This window comes from Bombyx mandarina, chromosome A1 (genome assembly GCF_030267445.1).
Source record: "Bombyx mandarina strain Sakado chromosome A1, ASM3026744v2".
NCBI lineage: Eukaryota > Metazoa > Arthropoda > Insecta > Lepidoptera > Bombycidae > Bombyx > Bombyx mandarina.
In genome coordinates, this window is record NC_143234.1 from 21,188,104 (window position 1) to 21,212,796 (window position 24,693).

General features: G+C 37.9%; 1 protein-coding gene across 1 annotated transcript; it reads left to right on the forward strand.

Moving 5' to 3' along the window:
- The first annotated feature begins 7 nt into the window (after nucleotides 1-7).
- Nucleotides 8-18,646, forward strand: Cep97 (centrosomal protein 97kDa). Its single transcript, XM_028172463.2, has 15 exons — nucleotides 8-385; nucleotides 454-611; nucleotides 809-953; nucleotides 3,129-3,244; nucleotides 4,829-5,028; nucleotides 6,435-6,518; nucleotides 7,871-8,027; nucleotides 11,278-11,356; nucleotides 12,064-12,273; nucleotides 12,839-13,376; nucleotides 14,716-14,837; nucleotides 15,462-15,550; nucleotides 16,209-16,343; nucleotides 16,910-16,974; nucleotides 17,689-18,646. Exons 1-15 carry the CDS (start codon nucleotides 382-384, stop codon nucleotides 17,795-17,797), a joined length of 2,211 nt encoding a protein of 736 aa, XP_028028264.2. The 5' UTR covers nucleotides 8-381; the 3' UTR covers nucleotides 17,798-18,646.
- Nucleotides 18,647-24,693: the final 6,047 nt, after the last annotated feature.

The following is a 24,693-nucleotide window of genomic DNA, read 5'->3' on the forward strand; positions in this document are numbered from 1 at the left end:
ATAATCTATGCTAATGAGGCAGTGTGTGAATGATCACGATCGCAGAATTGTAGCTGTCAAAATGTATTAAAAACAATTTTCTCAATCAGTTCGGAAACACGACTTCCAGTTTATAAGATATGCAGAGAATCTCAAACCGAACAAAATAAAATTAAAATATTCTGAAACCACTGAGGTGTTTACAAAAATTTGATCAATGTAATTACAGTATTAAATGTATTAAACTTGAAATTATCTTAAATTAATCTAAGTTTGTCATTAATGACATCTGCGATCGCATTAATCAAGATTTTAGAACGGTAGTTACGGATGTTGATTTTGTGTGGAAACCGTATCAAGCACGCATAAATTACAAAAAAAATGTTCTAAAATTCGCTAAATATGGGTAAGCGCGACTATTCGAATCTAATATAAAATTGTGAACCGAGTTCTTAAGACTTAATTTTTTTATAGATGAAGCGAAACACGAAACAATAGATCTTTCGAGGCGTGGGCTGAAGAAATTAGAGAAAGCGACTGCAGAAGACTCAAAGACGACTATAAATTTAATTCTCGATCAGAACGAACTCCAGAAGCTGGATAATATTGATACGTTCAATCGAGTGGAAAACGTAAGTGGAACGGTGTAAAAAACCGCTAAGGAAACAACTGTACTACAATACAAAATAATTCACAATATATGCAAATATGTATGTGTAGTTGGCCAATAAAATAATAGAAAGTTCACTTTAATTGAGATCATTAAATATTTAATTATAAATTATTAATTATACACAAGAAAATATTAATTATAATTTTTATTCTCCAGCTATCAATATGCAACAACTTCCTTTTACGCATGCACGGCGTGTCGCGTCTAACAAACATCAGAGTTTTAGCTCTAAATAACAACAGTATACTTCAAATAGAAGGTCTCAAGGACTTGATATACTTAAAAGAATTAAAATTAGCAGGTATGTTGATATTATTTTATACTAAGAAATATCTATCCTTTATATGAACCATTATGTGATCCAGTGAATTAACTTTACCTCTGCATTGCTATTAACCTCCTCAATCTCCTCCTGTCTAACATCAAAGAGAATGGCACATACGACTTTAAATAAATTTTAAAATTAAAATTAACATTTATCATAAATATACAAATAAATAGCTAAAAACGCACAAGAGTTACACTAACATAAATTATGTAAATTATTTTTCATGATTTTAGTTTTTTTTTTTATGTGGAAGCCATTCATAAATAGATTTTTATAGTTACCTACTTTAAAATAAAACAGGGAACTTTTGGAGTTTAGATCCCAAATCTAAACTCCAAAGTAATAAATAGCATTGTTTATGAAAGTATAATTGCTACCACACCTCTTCTTTTTTAAATGAACAAATTACGCTTGGTCATCCGTCCCCAATCTAGGTCTCCCTGTGTTATTGGTACTAGAGACTGGCATACATACTTATATACATTTAAATATATACACATATATTATTATAATATACACCCAGACAAAGAGCAAAGAAACCTGTTCATCACATAATGTGTGCCCAATGTGGGAATAGAACCCATGACCCTCGGTGCAACAGTCAGGAGTGCTAGCTATTGCACTACCGAATTAATCATTCGACCCTTATGACTGATGTTTTTGTAAACCCAAAAACCTTATGAATACAATACTTATGAAAATTACAATAATTATTGTCATCCAAACAACTTAATTGTTGTTTGATTTGAATGATTTTGCATTTATTTTTATAGAAGGTACCAATAAAAGAAAAAAGTACTAATACATTAAATTCTTTGCTTTCATTATGTTTTCACAATTAATCCACAGACTAAACATATAAACTAATGTGGATTTATTTATATTTATATTATTTTGCTTAATTATAAATAATGAACAGAATATTTTTATTAACTAAAAAAAAAAAAATTTTACAATCTACAATATTTCTGTTGCATTTTTATGAGTACAAATAGCAAAAAATTGAGAAAATGAAAATTATTTAAAATCTATTAGTTTATTTACAAAATAAAGTAAAGATAAACTGTTATATAAATTTTCATTGAAATGATAAATTAATTAATAGAATGCAACTGTGAATCTAATCTTAGTAGCTAACCAATGTCTTAAAGTGAGTAACTCTGTAACCATTTTGATGATATCATACAAGCAAAGTGACCTTGTACAGATTAAGTGCAGCAAATTATTAGATAAGTATTTTCTGTTACAACCATGTGCCATCATATCTGCTTTAAAATTACTATATATTTTATTTGTGAACTAATAGGACTATTTTTTAATGTACTCCACTAAATATTATAGTAGATAGAATCTAGAATATAATTATTCTATCTTCTTATCTATTGCTAAACAGAAGAAAACGACTAAGATTATGTTGACGGTAAAATAATGATTTACATTTTTTTATTAGTATATCTGAAACGGCTTAGGCACATTAATATTATCAGATAAATTTTCAAAACCACATTTGGTGCAGATTACAAGTCCACAAATACCCGAGACAAATATTACCTACGATTAAACAGTGTGTAATGAGATTTTTCTCAAAACCAAAATTACATACAGCAACTGGCCTAATGTAAACGGAAAATAGTATTTATTAAGCAAAGTTAATAAATAAATAAAAGTCTTTTTGTGAAGTTCTTGCAAAAGTGTTTTTGCAAAATTTGTGCAAAAGTCTGGCACTGTATCTGTATAAGTACAGATACAGTGGTACAGATAATAAGGTAACACGAACCCTAGCAAGAGTCGTGCTTCGCAGAATCTACCACCGGATCGGAAACGCGACCCACTGAGAAGATCCGGCGAGAAACTCAGTGGGCTGTGTCTGTGGTTTAATTTACTCGTCGAGCCCTTCGTCGCAAGCGACGGGTTCGACGAGAACGGTGACCGGTTCCTACGCTTATTTACTACTTTCATGGCTGTGCCACTCACCATCAGATGAGCTGTATGCGCGTTTGCTTACAAAGCATACACGAAAGAAGCTTTGCTAATATAATTTAAAGCTTTTTTTTAATTCTATTTAAGTAATAAATTTACGTAAGTACACGATGATAAACACAAATCGAATCTTAGTTTTAAGACAATCAAAACGATTTTTCTTTTCAGGTAACAGCATAAAATCGATAGAGCATTTGAATAACAACATGCATTTGGAACATTTGGATCTATCAAACAATCAGATCTCGTTCATAGCCGATATCTCTTATTTGAAAAATTTAAAGGTATGTAATAGAAATATAATCATCGCTTCACGAAGGATTTTTAAATAACTAAATGCAGACACTAGAATTTAGCGCATTTTCTTCTTATTATTATTATTAATATTATTATTACAATAATTAGTTTAATATTGATGTAACTAAAACTTATAGTCCCATAAATAGCTAGAATAATCAACACGTTACAAGGTAACAGTAGATTTACATTGATCCATCTGTTTGACGATCTCAATGTAGAATCTCAAAGTCGACGCGGTCCAGTGACATTTGGTGGTTGATACTGACAATCGGGCTAGTTCGGGCAGTGTCAAGTAGTGAAGCGTTTAGGTTTGATGGGAACGTCTGTCGTGAATATAAAATGAGATTTCAAACTCGCATTTCAAGATGGGTAGTAGCGTTTTTATTTTATTTAGATGGGTGGACGAGTTCACAGCCCACCTGGTGTTAAGTGGTTACTGGAGCCCATAGACATCTACAGCGTAAATGCGCCACCCATCTTGAGACATAAGCTCTAAGGTCTCAGGTATAGTTACAAGGCTGCCCCATCCTTCAAACCGAAACGCATTACTACTTCACGGCAGAAATAAGCAGGGTGGTGGTACCTACCCGCGCGAATTTTCAGAAGCTCCTACCACCAATAATTATGTCATTTTTTAACACCCAATTTTATGTCATAAGCTCACTAAGGTCATAGGCTCACTCATCTATGAAACGAAAAAAATGTGGTTGAAAAAAAAAACTGCCTGTATAAGAGTGTTATGAAGGGTAATTTCTTCCAAGCAAACCAGTAGCAATGTAGCGTAAAAAATGAGGTTGATTCTCAATTGTGAAATACTAAACTGCCTAAAGGGTTATGATAATAAGTCCTTAAAATTTAATATTAAACAGACTGCACTGCTTTAGTGCAACATAGATGCCATAACTCATCAAACTATTATCAAGCGGAAGATCTTTCGCCTTCACTTTATTCCTTCATGGACCATAATTCGCGAGTGTCGCGTGTTCGGAACTATTGCAGACTAATATTTATGTTAATTACCACAAACGCGATTTGAATTTTTGTCTAATATCTAGTGTTAGTGGATAATTAATTGCCAATGCAATATCTCCAAGACAACCGTTGCCGAATCATAACTGTCCAGATAAAAAACGTTTTTATTGTCCCAAATATCAAACATTCGACCTCGGATCTGTTTCAAAAATTACTCTACTGAAATACGTAGTCAACAAATGTTCACGATTGACATCCACGGTGAAGGAATAACATCGTGTAATAAAAATCAAACCCGCAAAATTATAGTTTGCGTAATTACTGGTGGTAGGACCTCTTGTGAGTCCGCACGGTTAGGTACCACCCCGCCTATTTCTGCCGTGAAGCAGTAATGCGTTTCGGTTTGAAGGGTGGGGCAGCCGTTGTAATTGTACTTGAGACCTTAGAACTTATATGCCAAGGTGGGTGGCGCATTTACGTGGTAGATGTCTATGGGCTCCAGTAACCACTTAACACCAGGTGGGCTGTGAGCTCTTCCAACCATCTAAGCAATAAATAAAAAAATTGTAAAGTTCATAATTTTCTTCGTCTTTCAGTATCTAAGCTTAGAAAGGAATCGTATAATAGATTTGCGTCAGTGCGATCGCTACCTACCCTCGAACCTAGTGCATTTCGGCGTCGCCCACAACAACATACAGGACCTCAACGAAATATGTCATCTGGTGCACTTGAGTAACTTAGAAAGCTTCACAATACAAGGGAACCCCTGCGTCTCCATGGCGGGGAAAGATAAACTGTATCCTTTTGTCAATGAAACTGCTTGAACGTAGGGAGGTCCTCGATTTGGACCAGATGTTTTTCAAATAAATATATCTATATACTTTAATATGTAAATCTACAGTGGTTTTTACGGATGTTCCGTTATAACTACTGAACCATGCATCCGATTGACTTGAAACTTGGTATCCATGTAGAAAACACATGTACTTAATGGATAGACTAATATTTATATGAGTGTTGGACTCTAATAATGACAATTATTAGCGGGCAAGTACGGCTAGTATATAGATATATGTAAAGAAAAAACTTTTTTATGTAATTTTTGTATAAAACCATTTTAGTTTTTTTTTTTAAATGATTTTTCTTATATAGATTGACTGAACTCTCTGTTATTGAGAAAAAAAAACGAGTTCACATTTATTTAATTCAAAAATACTGTGTAAAATAAGTTGTGGAAAATAAAAAAGGCTTTAAATGTTGTTTTCTTATTATTGTAGAGAAAACGCAATTAAGTCTTTTATTATTGTTTAACCACTTTTAGAATATTCCATATCATACGATAATATACCATACCATATTACAGGTACATGTAAATATAATCACAATCGCGAAATTGTTCTTGTGATTAATAATTCACACTAGTACCGTAGTCTGAATTATTAATCACAAGAACAATTGTGTTGTGTCTATAGGGGTATATATGGGACCCTGTTTCGGTTCCCGATTGCAGTTAGTGGCTCTATGAAATATGTTTATTCTCCTGTGTGACGTATTTGTTAGTCCGGCATACATAAAGGTACTCTACACTTACACATGCTCTAAAATAGCATGCTAAAAAGCGTGCTATTGAGTATGCTCAATACGAGCATGCTTATGAACAGTTTACATTTGCTACCAATAGGCATGCTAGTTTTAATTAAGCTATTTATTTATGTATTTTATGTATGTATTTGTATTATACCTGTTGCAAACGACTGATCGATACTAGCATACTCAATAAGCAAAGCTGCTTAGACGCGCTTAAAGCACGCCCCCTTTCACCCGCGCTATCTAAGCAATAAATAAAAAAAAGGTAGTATGCTCAAAAATCGCACGACTGCTGATTTTTAAGCGAACTCGAAATGAGCATGCTACTTTTGAGCAACATTCCGACACACGTGCTACTAAGTAGCAACTGCTCAATAGAAGCATGCTTTCATGCTTGAAATTAGCATGTGTAACAATACCTAAACAGAGGAAAAATTTAGCTTAGGATTGCCGAAATAAGATATCGAAATTGTATGAATTCGTAATTCAAGATGTTCAAATCGGAACGCGCTGTGGAACTTTTGAATCGTTTCAGTCGAAAAATACGTATAAAAATTACCATCTATCTTATCGAAAATGATATAACACAATAATTGCTTTAACTAATCGACGCAGAGGTTTTGATTATCGACCCTTCATTCTTAATTGGATCATGAGCGTCAAGTCTATAGATGGATTTGTCGTCAGCGCAATTGAGAGGTAAGTGCGGAACGTTAATATTTCCATGAGTCTCCGTGAGTTAAAACTACTTTTACTACTACACAATCTCGGTTTTAATATTTTCATTTTCAATAAATCACGGCTTACGTGATAACGGAAGATTAATCCTTATAACGCTGAGCTTATTTTCAAATATTTTGCAGAAATTTGCTCTGTTAAAAAAGTGTCTTATAAAAAACTAACTTAAAAAAATATGCTAAATTCACAGCAAACTAATTTTAAATTTATAAATGTTATTAGGTTATTAAAAACGTTATACGCGCTAAGACACGTCCGTACAGTTCGATCGATACCTATAACTAATAATCAAACTGCGGAAATAGTCAGTATTCCGACGCTCGACACTTTATACTGATTATGAGAGTCGATCTATCGACGGTTCGCTCGGTGCTTGTTTATTCGGTGACATTCCAATATTGTGCTAATTTGTTTATTTATTTTCTAATTTCTATAGAAAAAAAAACCCAACCAAAACAGTAAAGTCGTCGCAAACATCGCAGATAATAACCGAGAGATTAAATCGTAAAAGTTGTTTTAAATTCACGATGTTAAATTTAATTAGATATAATGAAAACTTGAACTTCGTGTCTCCAGATGGGTAATGTTCATGTCCGTGATGTCCCACTTAACAGCGTGAGGGCTGTAAACTTGATCCTTTTAAAAGGCCGGATATCTTTTTTATTGCATAGACCGGTGGACGAGTTCACGGCCCACCTGGTGTTAAGTTGTTACCGGAGTCCATAGACATCAACGGCTCACCTGATGTTAATCCAAGTCCATGGACATCAACAACTTAAGTGCCGCCACCCACCTTCCGTACATTCCGGATAAGAGTGGCTAAGAATATCACTAGAGTAGGCACAGATCTGATCTTGTTTATTGTTTGAAAAGCCGTGGAGAGGACCCCGTTAATCGCTTTTTTTTTTTCAAATAAAAACATATGCTAAAAAATTGTATTTTAATTATCCTTTTTTATAGCTTAGTTGGGTGGACGAGCTCACAGCCCACCTTGTGTTAAGTGGTTACTGGAGCCCATTGACATCTACAGCGTAAATGCGCCACCCACCTTGAGATATAAGTTCTAAGGTCTCAAGTACATTTACAACGGCTGCCCCACCCTTCAAGCTGAAACGCATTACTGCTTCACGGCAGAAATAGGCAGGGTAGTGGTACCTACCCGTGCGGGCTCACAAGAGGTCCGACCACCACTTGTTTATTGTTTGAAAAGCCGTAGAGAAGGTTTGTTAATTATCTCGCTTTTTTTCCAAATAAAAACCTGTGTTAAATAATTGTATTTTAATTATTCATCGTCTCAACGCATTTTTTTAAAGTTTAAAAGCGGAGTGGCTGTACAGTCAGGGCAAGGGTCGACATTACCACACCGGGCAGCATCAGGAGCTGTGCGAGTATTTGGCTTCCACGTGTCCCCTCACCGCAGACGCACTGGAGTCGGAAGACCAAAGGAAACTGCGACTTATTCTAAGCAAGGTAAGAGACGGACCGTCGAGGCGGTTTACCCGGTCTTTTATGACTGGGTGAATCGTGGCCGAGGACGCCTCACCTTCCGTCTGGTGCAGGTGCTGACTGGGCACGGATGCTTTGGAAAGTACCTGCACCGGATAGGAGCTGAGCCGACGACGAGGTGCCACCATTGTGGACACGACCTGGACACGGCGGAGCATACGCTCGCTGTCTGCCCCGCTTGGGAGGTGCAGCGCCGTGTCCTTGTCGCAAAGATAGGACCAGACTTGTCGCTGCCTGGCGTCGTGGCGTCGATGCTTGGCGGCGACGAGTCTTGGAAGGCTATGCTCGACTTCTGCGAGTGCACCATCTCGCAGAAGGAGGCGGCGGGGCGAGTGAGGCAAAGCTCTCCTCACTACGCAGAAACCCGCCGCCGCCGAGCAGGGGGTCGGGACCGGGGTCCCGTCCGTAACCCGGCCCCCTAAGAGCTTCGGGCTCCACCCGCTTTGTGCGGGGAGGAGCTTAGGCGTGGGGCAGCGTGGTAGGTCGCGTTCCCCCGACCGCTCCGGGGGAAGGTGTAGCGCGGCGCTATCAATCGGGCTCTTGGCCCGTCGACCGAGGGAACCGGCGGTCATGTTGCTGGCGGCCGCCGGTCCGGCGTCTGGGGGACGGCGGGATGGATGTAATGTGCTTTGCGTAAACCCTGTCCCGCCGTCTCAATAACTCCGACTGGGTTCCCACCCGGTCCGGGGTAGGGCGCCGGCTGTGAGCGGCAGGAGTTTTTTAGTGAGGTTCGACTCCCACATACCCCACCTGCCGTGCGGGTGGGGATCCGGCGATTTTCTCCTGTGGAAAAAAAAAAAAAAAAAAAAAAAAAAAAAAAGCAAGGTAAGAGAGCATTTAATGTGATTACGAGTGTGATAATATAATAAAACTTAATAAGTTAATTGTTTTTAAAATTACGATGATTAATAACATCGTGTAATAAAAATCAAACCCGCAAAAATTATAATTTGCGTGATTACTGGTGGTAGGACCTCTTGTGAGTCCGCACGGGTAGGTACCACCTCCCTGCCTATTTCTGCCGTGAAGCAGTAATGCCTTTCGGTTTGAAGGGCGGGGTAGCCGTTGTATAGTAACCGGCAAACTTCTTGAGCAAATGACCTTGACTGCGCAGAACCGAATTTTAGATCACGGTGAGGGTGAGGCGCGACGGCAGGGGAAATCGTATCGAGCGCGTTATTGGTAGATCAGTCGAACCTTGCGTCCCGCGCCGCGCCCTCGTTCCGCTTGCTCCCAAAAGTACGCTTGCGTACAGTGAAAAGTCTATCGTTATTAATCGTTAAGTTATTTGTTATAATTGCTTGTTGACTTTGTTGCCATTGCTATTTGTTGAGTGTTTGTTGATTTTTTATAAAAAATACACTATGCCGTGACAAACTGGTGTAGTATTCAAAAAAAAGAGTAGAAAATTTGTGTACGACGTATATTGCTTCATTATAAAACAGGGGAAAAATGATATGGAAAAAGTAAAACAGACTTCGGAAGCAACAAAAACATCAGTGAGTACTGTTAGGTGCATTATTAACGAAGCTAAAGGCTTTGGCTTGCTCGCCGTGCTTGGGACACTCCGGGTAAGAAAAAATCAGGGAAGAAGAAAGTTACCAGAATGGATAGTTTCGTTCAATCTGTAATAAAAAGATGTAATCATAATAACTACATAACAAGCAGCGAAACTACGGTACGGACCGTAGAAAGGCTTCGAAAAATTTAAAGAAGATTACATTTTAATGGCTCGGAATGAAGTTTACGACGAATTATGAAAGAGCTAGGCTTCAGATGGAAAAAACAACAGAAAATAATCGGAAGCTGGTAATTGAAAAAAATAACATTCGATTACTACGAATCGAATATCTTCAAAAAATAATTAATTATAGACAAAAAAGAAGATCGAACCGACCGAGTTGTAAACTACACCGATGAGCCCTATGTCGACTCATCACGATGATGGCGACTCGGGTGATGCAAACAGTGATGATGATGATGGTCAAGATTATGATAACGAAAAAAAAATTACAGCTTCGCTTCAACTGAACGAAGACCTGGCAACAGCTCTAGTTTTGACTTAATAGACGGAATATCTATTTTACCCCAAGATTAAATTATTACAATTATTAACCTATATTTTTTGTTGATGTTCTAATAAATATAAATAAATATATTAATAATTTAATTGCATTATGACGCAGAGTAAATATTGTTTTTGCACGTGAGTGTACCATGCGCAAACTTACCCCCACTACGTCAACAAATGCTCAAGAAGTTTGCCGGCTATTATAGCTGTACTGAGACCTTAGAACTTGTATCTCAAGGTGCGTGGCGCATTTACGTTGTAAATGTCTATGGGCATATTGATTTTTTGACAATAAACGATTAAGAGGATATCTTTCACGGAGCGTTTGATATTGCTCGGTGGACCGACGATCCGAATGTTGCTGTTCCGAACTTGTATAATATTAAGAAGAAAGCGAAAATGTCGTAACGTTTGCATTGTATATATTTTTTTTCCGTCCCATCGTCAAAGGTCTCATTAGTACTATCGTCTGTCTTCGTTTTCGGAAGCGGTCTCCCAACACCCAGTCTATATATAAGAATCTGGTGTAAAGTTGGGTATTTCAATTTAGGACAATTCCAATTTCGCCGTCGATATATGCGAGCTTTTTTTTTTTATTTTTTTTTATTGCTTAGTTGTTTGGACGAGCTCACAGCCCACCTGATGTTAAGTAGTTACTGGAGCCCATAGACATCTACAATGTAAATGCGCCACACACCTTGAGATATTGTTCTAAGGTCTCAGTATAGTCACAACGGCTGCCCCACCCTTCAAACCGAAACGCATTACTGCTTCACGGCAGAAATAGGCGGGGCGGTGGTACCTACCCGCGCGGACTCACAAGAGGTCCTACCACCAGTAATTACGCAAATTATAATTTTGCGGGTTTCATTTTTATTACACGATGTTATTCCTTCACTGTGGAAGTAAATCGTGAACATTTGTTGAATACGTATTTCATTAGAAAAATTGGTACCCGCCTGCGGGATTTGAACACCGGTGCATCGCTTCAACACGAATGCACCGGACGTCTTATCCGTTAGGCCACGACGACTTCAGTTGTCGTTGAAGTTGTCGTTACCGTGATTCAAGCATCTAAACATCTCGTGTTCAATGATGACTGCCTTATACCAGTTATTTGATCGCGGTCCGTTGTCACTGTAGGCACAGCACCACCAGCAGCAGCTCAAGGATCAAAGCCACGGGTCGCCGAGGCCGAAGCTCCAATCGCCGAGGATGCAATGTACGTTGCAGGAGTATTTATTTTAGTCTTGTGGTAGGACCTCGCATGAGTCCGCATGGGTAGGTACCACCGCCCCGCCTGTTTCTGCAGTGAAGCAGTAATGCGTTTTGAGACCTTCGAACTCATATCTCAAGGTGGGTGGCGGCATTTACGTTGTAGTTGTCTATGGGCTCCAGTAACCACTTAACACCAGGTGGGCTGTGAGCTCATCCACCCATCTAAGAAAAAAAAACTAAGGTCATAGATAGGTTACGAGAGAAACTTTGACACGCTTCAAGATGGCGGTGCCTCCACGTCGTGACGTCACGGGGCTTCGACAGTCAAGAAAGATCACCAGTATTTGTTCATGCAAATTCACATGTAATTATTACTCTTTAAGAACGAAATTGTTTATCCGTATAAAATCATTACGAAGCCGTAATAATCTATGTTAATGTTCAGTTTTTTGTCATTCATTACTCTGTACTCTCTGCACAAGCGCCTCTCAAGCGAACGGTCGCGTCTTCAGTATAATTAAATGTAAATTGTACTAATTCAGACGAAATACAAGTGTTCAGAAGAAGTCAGTGCCTTTATTACTCAGTCTATCAGGCCGCTGCTATGCGATCCAGCCAAGCCCGTCTGGTGGCCCATGAAAAAACTCAGTAACCACGCTCAGTCAACCGCCATATTCAACAGTATTTAAAAAGTTGTTGTATCTAACACAGCTCGCATAACTTCGAGGTACGTGGGCCGTTCGCCGGACCGCCTAAGCTCGAGCTATCACGCGGCTTTATCTAGGAACGGGTCCCCTTCGAACATGAGCTCATCTTACACTGGCGATCTGCCAGGCCTCTCCTCCATGAGCCAGAGCTTCGACTCCACTGGTCTGATGTATGCGCTCGAGAAGAACGGACCAGTCAAAGAGAAGACGTTAGGTGAGTTTGTTAGGATCGTATCGTTGGCTTTGTGGTCATTTCCCTTTATTTCCAATTCGAAATCCGGCCGGAGTTGAAGATTTACTGGAGTTTTACTAGTGGTAGGACCTCTTGTGAATCCGTGCGGATGGATACCACCACTCTGCCTATTTCTCCCGTGAAGCAGTAATGCGTTTTGTTTTGAAGGGTGGGGCAGCCGTTGTAACTATACTTGAGACCTTAGAACTAATATCTCAAGGTGGGTGGCGTTTATTTACGTTGTGGATGTCTATGGGCTCCAGTAACCACTTAACACCAGGTGGGCTGTGAGCTCGTCCACCCATCTAAGCAATAAATAAAAAAACCATAGACACAGCCCGCTGAGTTTCTCACCGGATCTTCTCAGTGGATCGCGATTCCGATCTGGTGGTAAATTCTCCCAAACACTGCTCTTGCTAGGGCTAGTGCTAACAAACTCTCTCAGGTTCAACTCGAGAACTCACCTACCCGGCCGGGCGTAGCTAGAGTAGCCCCTTAGGCTAGGCCTAGGCTTCTTTTGTCTAATCTAATCAAAAATCTACTACAGAACAACCCCCAACACCGAAGCCGGTCAACCAGTCACTGGAGGCTGCATCCAAAATGGTTCCCGTACCGGAATCCCTCATGAGTCCAGACTACCAGGACCCCATCTACGACATACAAAAGACGATACCCAAACAGCACAACTCTGCGAACAGCACCTCCTCGCACTCCAGCAACAGCAGCGCACAGGAGGACCGACCCAAGCTGACAAGGAACACGAGAGGCTCGCCGAAATTAACCAAAAGCGCCACTTCCTCGCCGAAGTTAAGGTCCAAAGTCGAACGAAAGGGCAGCTTGACTAAGCTGGACGTGAAAAACTCTGACAAAATGAACGGAGTGAACAGTGACGTCATAGAGCAAGACAAACTGGAGATTATCAAGTTGGCTTCGAATCAGCGGAGACAGAAGAAGATGAGCGTGGAGTCGATGGCTGCGGTCACCATACAGAAGATGTGGCGAGGATACCGGAGCAGGAACCTTAACAAGGACACTCTCAGGATCCTTCATGCGATCCAAGCGGCGAGGGCCAGGCAGCACATACAGTTCGTATACCTTACTTATCAGGCGACTGAAGGTGTATTATTAGGGGTTCTATTAGTCAAGGCAAGACGCCATTCCCGATCCTGCGGACAGAATGGAAAGCAGTCGACGTCGCCCCAAACACGTCATTACGGATCCTCCCGATCCACTAACGGTGCTTTTAGGTACCTCAAGCACCAGTCACCGTCCTCGCCGAACCCGTCGCTTGCGACGAAGGGCTCGACAAGTAAATTATCCCACAGACACAGTCCACTGAGTTTCTCGCGAAAGTGGGTCGCGTTCCGATCCGTTGGTAGATTCTGCGAAGCACTGCTCTTGCTAAGGTTCGTGTTAGCAACGTCGTCAGGTTTGAGCCCCGTGAGCTCACCTACTAGTTAAGGTTACGCTGAAATAGCCTCTCAAGGCTATCAGATTATGTAGGAAAAAAAAGCAAGACGGAAGGTCTAACTAACTAGATTATAGTTTGGTTGTCATTTTGAAGATAGGTCGGGCGTACTGTGGAGTCCGCACCTGCCTATTCTGGCTATTTCTGCCTTGAAGTTTCCATGTGCTCCAGCTTGAAGAGTGGTACAGCCAGCATAGAGCACTTTTGAGATTTCCACTTCATGTCTTAGTCATGTTCGCCTTAAGGATTGATTGTAATCTGTTACTCCCAGACAGTCGTTATGACGTGGTGGGTCAAGATCAATAACATTGGTCATTTAAAGCCTGTAAAGGTTGTATGCTTGGACAAAGACTTTTGCTTTATAAAGCACAAGTCCGCCCTCGCGTGGACACTGCTCTTATCTCTGGGCCGGGGCTTCCAAATACCCAGTTTCTTCCATTTGACGTCATACAGAGGAGGGCCGTGCGGATTGTCGATAATCCCATCCTCACGGATCGTTTGGAGCCTCTGGGTCTGCGGAGGGACTTCGGTTCCCTCTGTATTTTGTACCGTATGTTCCATGGGGAGTGCTCTGAGGAATTGTTCGAGATGATACCGGCATCTCGTTTTTACCATCGCACCGCCCGCCACCGGAGTAGAGTTCATCCATACTACCTGGAGCCACTGCGGTCATCCACAGTGCGTTTCCAGAGGTATTTTTTGCCACGTACCATCCGGCTATGGAATGAGCTCCCCTCTACGGTGTTTCCCGAGCGCTATGACATGTCCTTCTTCAAACGAGGCTTGTGGAGAGTATTGAGCGGTAGGCAGCGGCTTGGCTCTGCCCCTGGCATTGCTGAAGTCCATGGGCGACGGTAACCACTCACCATCAGGTGGGCCGTGTGCTCGTCTGCCTACAAGAATAATAATAAAAAATGAACCAAAGATAAATATGTTTTTTTTTCTCTGTTATTTAGAAGACTAACCTGCGACATGGAAGCAACGAAAGCGGCTCTCGAAAGCGAAAGGAAGATACAGCAGCTACAGATGCAAGCTATTAACGCCCTCTGGAAGAAGGTCTCCACTTTACAAGCTTTAGGTGAGCCGGTGTGACCATTGTAGTGACATCGTGAGACGCCTATTTCTGCCGTGAAGCAGTAATGCGTTTTGGTTTGAAGGGTGGGGCAGCCGTTGTAACTATACTGAGACTTTACAACTTATATCTCATGGTGGGTGGCGCATTTACGTTGTAGATGTCTATGGTCTCCAGTAACCACTTTACACCAGGTGGACTGTGAGCTCGTCCACACGTCTAGGCAATAAAAAAAATAAAATAAAAATGTACATACATTTAGAAAATTCTCAATAATATGTATGTTTTACACGATGTGATTTAATCTTCTTGAGACGTTTTTTCCTTTTTTTATGGGCACTAATTAAAAACATTTTTGAAATTTTACACCAATTTAAAAAGTTAAATTAAATATTTACAATTAATCAATTTACAATTTAATTACATTTGAGACGTGTACAGAATATATAAATGTATAGGCTAAAGTATCTGTTTGAATAAAGCCAATGATGATGAAGTAATTTAGAACAAAGAAAAATCAAACTTATTTGATTAAAAATCAGTTTTCTGTAATCAGATAATCTATTCCTCGAAATAATTTTTCAATCAATGGAAATGAAAAACTTTCATTGGTATTTTTTTTTGTTGTAGATGGCAAACACAAGAACATGTCAGATTGCGATGAGAACACGGATGTACTGCGGCAGTTGTCAGAGAGATGTATCAACCTACAGGAACAGGTAAGTTTTATTAGATTAAAGATCGCCATAGGCTTTCTGGCCACTACTGTGTGCTCAGTGCGAGTTTTTAACGTTCTCGATAGCGTAAAAGTTATAAATAAATCTGAGTTAAGTTTTACGCTATCGAGAACGTTAAAAAACTCGCACTAAACTATTGGTGCCAGGCGAGATGATCGAATGAACGAACGAGTGAGTGAATGGAACATAAACGCCGAGTGAACAAAAACTTTTGAGGGTTACTACACTACCGGGCGGACTACGAATTAACTTATTGTACAGGGGACTTTTTGGCGGGAACGCAACGAGGAGTGAAGTTGGGTGATTTGTTTTATTTTGTGTATTTAATGTTCCTTCAGGTTTAAATGTGTAGTGTTTTATTAACTGTTTAGTATCTGTGAAAGTGCACAAACATGGGAAAATGAAACAAACCTGCTGAACATAACTTCTCGGGATCTTCCAAAAAGTCTCAGTAAATGACCACCATTTAACTGAGATTATATTTCATTCCATATCATCTCATCTGCTTTCATTTCATTTCATAATATCATTTTTTATATAAAAAAGTTTTCATTAAAATTAAAATAAGACTTGACTTAAAGGTCTTAGTTACCAGGTCATAAAATTCATTAATTATTATTTTTTTATGTTGCTCTTGCAGGTGGTGGAGTTGCAGAGTTGCATGCGCGAGGTGCTGCGTGCCGTGACCCCCGCCGCCCGCGTCGCGGCCCCCGCCCCGCCCCCCGCCGCGCCCGTTGCCACGCAGACTGACGTCACTGCCGTCCTCACGCCGCAGGTATGTGGCCGTACACGCGCACGCACGCACGCACACACATTGTTACCAGTCCTAAAGCATTTCGATTATCACTTTACATGTTTATTGAATTGAAGTAACTTAATTCTTATTACTGGTGGTAGGACGTCTTGTGAGTCCGCGCGGGTAGGCACCACCACCCTGCCTATTTCTGCCGTGAAGCAGTAATGCGTTTCGGTTTGAAGGGTGGGGCAGCCGTTGTAACTATACTGAGACCTCAGAACTCATATCTCAGGTGGGTAGCGGCATTTACGTTGTAGATGTCTATGGACTCCAGTAACCACTTAACACCAGGTAACACCAAATAAAACTATCATTTCATTACAGAGATAAATGTTGCTTAACCCAAATATTATTTCACACCACAATATTGTCTTCTCGAAATTGAGAAACCTATTACTACGCATTATCATTTGTGTGTCGGAAGATCAGACGAGCTGACGGCCCACCTAACATTATGCGGCAGCTGTGGCCCATAGACACGAAAGCGACATCCTCAAATTTTGTAATCGAGAGAAATATTTTAATTTTTCGTGTCTTGCGAACAGGACGAGCGAAGCGCGTGGCTGCGTCGGCCGCAGTCATTGTCACTGTCAGCACCGCCGCACCAGCCGTGAGTATAAACCTGCAAATTAAATGTGGTAAGGTCAGGCTCAGGTCGCACGACCCGTGGACACGTGAGGTCGATGTCTCAAGTCTCGTATACGGGAGCGCACGAAGGCTCTGTGAACTGAGCACGAATGACTATCGAAAAACTATTGGTATCGCTGTCGAGAAAAAATGTATGGGATTTAAACAGCGCCCCTACCGGCCGTAAAAAGAATTAATTTCAACAGCACGAATACATTCACTTACTTCCCTTTCGCAATCGAATCGTCACGTTCTGGAAATTTAAAACTTATACTCATGATCGAGAGCACGAAAATCGTTTTGACGAAGACCGTCTATCGAGTATGTACTATTGTGACGTAATATTCTCTATAAGTGTGGGAATAGGAAAGAATTTCATAATTCTCCGTCAGCGCAATTTTCGTAAAAAGGGGTACAAAGCTTTTGCTTCACGTATTTAATATATAGATAATATATTGATTAAATAAAATTGACGAATTTCAACACGCATTACTAGATAAATAGCAAACAAATTAGAATTTGAATTTCGAATCAGTGATACGAATGAGATTTAGGGCAGTTTTTAATGTATAACTCCTCATTTAACAGTTTTTACGAACATATAGTTATAGGACCACGTGCATGTTGACATGACAACAAATTTACTGTACTGTAACTGTAATATATAATAATGTTAAATAGAATTCTTTCAAAACAGTGACAAAGACGAATCGTCGAGCGTAGAGATTGAGCGGACGGCGCGCGCACCGGAGGTCGGCTCGGAGCGCTCGCGAGAGGACAGTCGCGGTGACGTCATCGTCGAATGATGACGTCACTCGCATGCGACGATGCGTGGCACCTGTAAACAGCGCACGACGCGACGCGCGTGAGCCCCGAACCGATAGTTTTTTTTTAAATTAACAAATACATTTAATTAGTCATTTTGGGAACCGACTTCAGTGTGCTCTAGTGCGAGTTTTTTAACGTTCTCGATAGCGTAAAAGTTAACTCATATTTGTGTGGAATGGGATGGTTTGCGTACGTTTGCCGCTAGGAGCGCTGTTCCAACTGCATACAAAATTGGCTTAACTTTTACGCTATCGAGAACGTTAAGAAACTCGCACTAAACTCACTAATGACGTTAAGAACATAATCTACATAATTAATTAACAGCAAGGATTTCGCGTTAAAGAACTGGTTTTCCTAATCGCATCCACGTCAGTTCGTCTAGTTGTATTTGGAATTTAATCAGAGATATTTACAGACAGAGGGATGTACATATGTTTTATCGTAACACCGCGCAAATACTCTGCGCAGTTAATGTTAAGAAGGCTCTCGAATATATCGTCGTTGTCAAACCAAAATCTGCTATGTGCACTTACAGCCCTATCTATCTACCGTATAAAGAAAACTGTTATGTGTCTATTATAGCTTTAATATTTATCTATAGCTTTCATTTGATATAGTTCTTCAAAATTCACTTTCATATAAAATTTTATACGAAAATGCTTTTAATCGTTAATTCAAGATAAATAATAGTTTAAAAAAACTAAAAAACACGCTTTATATAAAATTCAACTAAAAAATAGAAAATAAATTTTGATAAATTTAAATTGAAAATAGTGTAAAAAATATATATTTTATTGTAAAAAAAGCATGGGGTGCATGGTGTTATTAGTTATAAATTTTTTCTGACAGATATGAGTAGAAGAATTATTATTTGAATAATATCTTAAAAAGCACCCCGCGCTTTTTTTTTTTAATAAAATATATTTTACACTATTTTCAATTTAAATTTATTAAAATTTATTTTCTATTTTTAGTTGAATTTTATATAAGGCGTGTTTTTCAGTTCTTTTAAACTATTATTTATTATATTATTAGTTTTTTAAACTATTATTAATTTCATTTTTTAGTAAAATTTTCTATAAAGGCATTTTTTTAAAACCATTAAGTACTTTAACATCAATTCCTGCCTTATTGGCTATAGATAAAAATTATATAAATTGGCAAAAATCTTATTTTGCAAATTGAATAATGGAATAATCTTATCAAATTAGTGTATTGTCATCGGTCCTCGATAAATCTACAAAGTATGAATGAAATCTGGCCGTTTAAAGTGGGTTAAAATCGCGTCTAAAGGAGTCAGTTACAAACATACATACAAGTGAAGCTAATATAAAGCGTGTAATAGAGTTTTTCCACATAGCAGATTTTGGTTTGACAGCGACGTTATTTCAAATATCACTCGGTTTCTACGTTTACTGAGACAACGCATGTTATACAACGTGATTTTCACCGTCCTTAATGACATATGAGGTATCTCTAAATATCATAACGACCAACCATTCCTTGGGGACTTTTGGCGGAACGCGAGGAGTGAAGTTGTTTTATTTTGTCTATTTAGTGTTTCTTCAGGTTTAAATGTGTAATAACGGTGGTTTGTTAACTGTTTAGTATCTATGAAAGTGCACAAATGTGGGAAAATGAAACAAAACCGCTGGACGTAACTTCTCGGGATCCTCCAAATAGTAAATGATCACCATTTTACTGAGATTATATATCATCTCATTTCATTGTAGTTCATTCCATGTTTCCTATTAATCAACTTCATTTCATTTCATAATATAGATTTATCATAAAAAAAAGTTTTCATTAAAATAAAAATAAGACGACCTAAAGGTCTTAGTTACCAGGCCATAAAATCCCTTAAAAAAACCATCCCTTCGGTTATATTGTTTCGAGATGAAAATATATACAGGGTGGTGGTGTTTACCCGGATGGGGACACAATATCCCGCCGGATATTAAACGCAGGAGTTTGCAGGCCAAGGGTTTTTGTGTAGGATGACAATATTATGGACTGATTAACAGAACGTTGCACTAGGTCGTTGACCTTTGGGTTTATACAGGCTGTGTTCGAATCGATCTCAAACGAGTCTGATGTTTTTTTTTTTGAGGAATTTCTAACACAAAATCACATTCGATACTTAAAAGATACGATAGTTAAAAATGTTCTACAACTGCCCACAATGTACACTTGAGATATAATTGACGCCTGTTTTTGATTGCTTTGGAAGAAAATATAACGGAATGACGAAATAATGAATTCACGAGAACTATAATGAACATGAGCACGGCGTTAAACTATTTTAGTTTTTCGTTTCTATTTCGCGATCTCTTCGCTTCCTGCGTAGTAGATTACAATATTTTTTTTTAGATTTAACTTATATGGGTGCTCGAGTTCACAGCCCACCTGGTGCTAAGTGGTTACTGGGGCCCATAGACATCTACAACGTAAATGCGCCACCCACCTCGGGATATAAGTTCTACGGTCTCAGTATAGTTACTCCGTACTCAGTATATTTGTAACTAACTATACGGGGTGTGGTTCTTAGAGGTTTTTTTCTTTTCAATGTTAAGTTCTTTTCAATGGTAAGTTTCAATGTTATGTTCTGACGTGAGTCTCGTATTGTGGCGTCGAAGACGTATGAACAGTTTACAGGTGCCACGTGTAGACTGTAAGAATTGTTGTTGTACCGTGTGAAGCTTGGTGTTTGCTTTAAATCAGTCGCGTAATACGGGATTAGTCACTGGTAATACAATAGTTGTTAAGTAAGCACGAACGGAACTTTTGTGACTTCACAATCGATCGTTTATTGCTTCGATGGACAGTAATAAAAGATAATAGACTGTGTCTTAGAAACATCTCAATAAATAATAAATTTGAAAAATTAATAGCTCTAAGACACATTTCTCGCGGATTGTTGCCAGTGACAATCCTATATTTCAACGAATACACGCATTTAATTATTATAAGACAAGCTAACATCACTGCGCGTCCGTTTTGTAAATATAATTTATTTTATTTTTTTCATTTTTAAATATATTTTACAGTCTCAAATAAATATTTCTCACCGGAGATAATTCACGCACTTTGTTCTATAAGAGTTTGGAAGAAACGTTTTAAATGTAAATCCGTTAATGCAGGATTTCCTCCAATTTTCTGCCAGCACTGTTTTTATAATTCATGACATTTTTCTAGTATTTTTAATAACGCAATCGAACGTTTATTGAAGTGTGTGTATAGCACTAAAATTTGGTGTTCGATACGTTTCCAAGTCAATTTAATAGCAGAGAGAATACACACGTAAGCAAATCGATTTTTAATCTGTATTCAGAATAGCATTTTATATAAGGCACCGTAAAGTTTATTTTTGCAACAACAAGGCAGCCGGACATTACATGAAAAAAAAAACATAAGGGTTCACAAACAAATTAAAACTATAATTAATTGTGTAGTAGCAATTTTAAAAGATGTAATGAAATGTAATGTTCATAAGGTTTTTTTCGCGCCAAACTAAACGTCAATCGCATTGCATATGTTGTTTGTGAATTATTGTATCATCTGTGGTTAGCTTGACGTACGTTTTGCCCCCCAATGACGTCACTTGTAATGAAATTGCGCTCAATCTACTCGTAGTATGTATGTAAAAGCTTACGCGGCAATATAAAAAAATGTAATGTCCGGTTGTTTACAATGGAGACGCTATATCTTTAGTTGCATTTATTTATAAATTAAAATGCCGATTGAAATGAATATTTTTTAAGAATAAGATAATTTTTATGGAAGAAAACATTTTTTTTTTAAAGTTTGGTAAAGTTTATCTTTCGTTCAAAAACTTGATCTGTCAAAATAAAAATTCATTACGGCACTTAAAAGACAAAGGTAAAAGACTACACTTACTAAATACAATTTTAGACTATAAGTCGTTGGCTTAGCGTGTTGTTTTTAGTTTAGTTCTAAGCATCTGTTGTGTAAATATATTGTTTTTTTTTTGTGTAGTTGGTCGATTTATGCCTGATTTTATTCAGTATTTTTTTTAGTATTGTCAACTAGCTCTCTTGATACCAAAATTTTATTTGCCAAAAATTTGTTCGTTGTGTAATTGGCAGCAATATCTTTGTTATATTACCTTTCAGCTTAGAATTCATCTACGAAATAACAAAAGAAATGATAAGTTTAAAGATTTTAATAAGAAAACTAAAAGTCTATTAAGTTAACGTTCATGAGTAGTTCTAAAAAATATTCCATGCTGTTGTTTATTTGAAAGTAACAAATAAATAGCGACTGCGACTCATTTTTTAAATAAAAAGTAACACCTTTTCAATTTGGTGGTGGGAATATTTGTTTCATAACAAACAAGGTTGAGTATATGAATGACGTCACTAGTGTTAAGGTGCGGGCGTGCGAGAGAGACAGCTAGCTTTCCCACTGCTGCCCCTCATCCCTATAATTTAAAATACTAATTTGTATATCATTAGCTTGAGTCACGGGTTATGTTACGAACAATAAAATCGCTTCAACTGACTCGATAACTATAAATTAATTTGAAAACATTCTGTATAAAATAGTATTAAGTGCGCGAAACAAGATGCCTTGTGTACAGAGCTTTATTTTTACGTCACAATTCTTTAAGATGTGTTCATCAAGTAATTATTAAGATTCAGTGTATTAATATGCGGAAAATATGATTGGTTTTTCTAAATTTCCTAATAGCGTTTCAAAATTGTTTGATAACATCCGCTCAGGTATTTTCTTAGTTTAATTCAATATACATTTCCTATTCTTATTAAGCAAGCAACCCAATAAGCAACCTATCCACTGGTGCTGGCGATTCCCGCTAAATAACTCTGAGTATGTTTCACGGATTTCTATGGCATTTATTTCCAGTAGTCTTAAAATCCGTATCAACGATCACACAGTCATTTTACATAACAAACCTTATAATAATTAGTTAAAAGAGTTAAAAAAAGTTTCAACATTATACATTTTTACTGTAATTTCTACTAAATACTAGTCATTTTAATGTTTCGGTTTTTAAGATAAATTCAACTAGGTTCAACCGTATTTCAGTTAAGTATTTGATGTGGGTGCGTAATTTGCTTTCCGAATATAAAATGCTCTTTTTAGTTTTAAGGATGTCATTATTATTATTTTTATATCTATGTACTTTAGTATTCGATAATATGGACATCGTCATTGTAAAAGCGCATTGAAATTTGTTGGATTTTGTTTGAAAAATCGTCGAAAACTGAATATTTTGTTGTGGATTAGACCTCGTTGTGTTATAATTTAAATGTAATACTCTTGTAGGTTTTGGGATGTAGTTTTTGGAAATGCGTTCTGTTTTGTCGTGTGCATTAATAATAAAGGGATATTTGACTGTTTCATGAAAGTATCTACTAACATTTTTTTATGATTCGAATTCAAATAGAACCACCGATGAATGGCTTCCATTTATGTCAAGTGACGTCTGCTTTGTAACAGTTTTAGTAAATACGATTTATCAACAAGTTTTTAACTATTTAACTATTTTTATTGTGAAGTTTTTTTTCTTTCTTTTTTTTATTGCTTAGATGGGTGGACGAGCTCACAGGCCACCTGGTGTTAAGTCGTTACTGGAGCCCATAGACATCTACAACGTAAATGCGCCACCCACCTCGAGATATAAGTTCTAAGGTCTCAGTATAGTTACAACGGCTGCCCCACCCTTCGAACCGAAACGCATTACTGCTTCACGGCGGAAATAGGTGAGAAGTTTCAACAAATTTGGCGGTTTTAGTCACGTAGCAAACCTGATAATTTTAATTCGATTTACAAAATTCGATATCCACTCCCCAGTGTCATGTCAAATGTCACAAACAAAAATTCTATATATATTTTAAGTATGATAACTTGAACATGATTTGCATTAATTGTATGTAATTAAATAAATACATTTTATCTTAAGATCAATCGTCAGACTATATTTTCAACGGAGACAAATACCCTACTGAAAGTTACGCATTGACGATGTTCATAGTTTAGGCTTTTTATTTTGTAGAGGAAAAAAAATATGTTTTACAAAGTAACTAGTGAAAATTATACTGTACACGTTTCTCTGTTGTATAGATATTATAAATAATTACCGATTTACAATCTCAACTTTACACTGATATATTAACAATAAATATATTTAGACATATTTGCAACACAGAAACCTAAATATAGCAACACTGTGAATAAATAAAATGTCGGTATTCCTTGACCATAGATTGGTAATAAGCTTAAAGTATAAGCTATGTAAAATTTACGTGTGAAAACCAATCGTATGGTTTTGAAAAGGTTTGTCGACTATTCTATTTGTTCTCGACTTTTTTTTATCGAAAAGTAATTTAAGTGTATTTTAACCCTTCGCACTCGAGAGATGAGTTTCGCTCACCAGTTTGATTGGTTCGGAAATTCGATGCGCTATGTAAACTATATTGAAGGGTGAAAAAGTTTTTTTTTTTAAGCGACATTTTTGCAACTTTACAGGAGAGCCATTTAAAGTTTTAAATTTTGAAAAAAATATCATAATAAAAACGCTTCAGCTATTTCCATGTAGTAAACTTAATTGAAATTACATTAAAATATTGATCTGTTGATGCTAATCACATAATATAAAACAAAGTCGCTTTCTCTGTTCCTATATCCTTATATATGCTTAAATTTTTAAAACTACGCAACGGATTTTTATGCGGTTTTTTTTAATAGATAGAGTGATTGAAGAGGAAGGTTTATATGTATAATAAAATCCATTAAATACTGGAGAAATCAATAATAAATCACAGTTTCCGAAGCAAAGCGACGGCGGGTCGCTAGTACCAAATAAATCTTTAATTACAAAGTGAAATCGTCT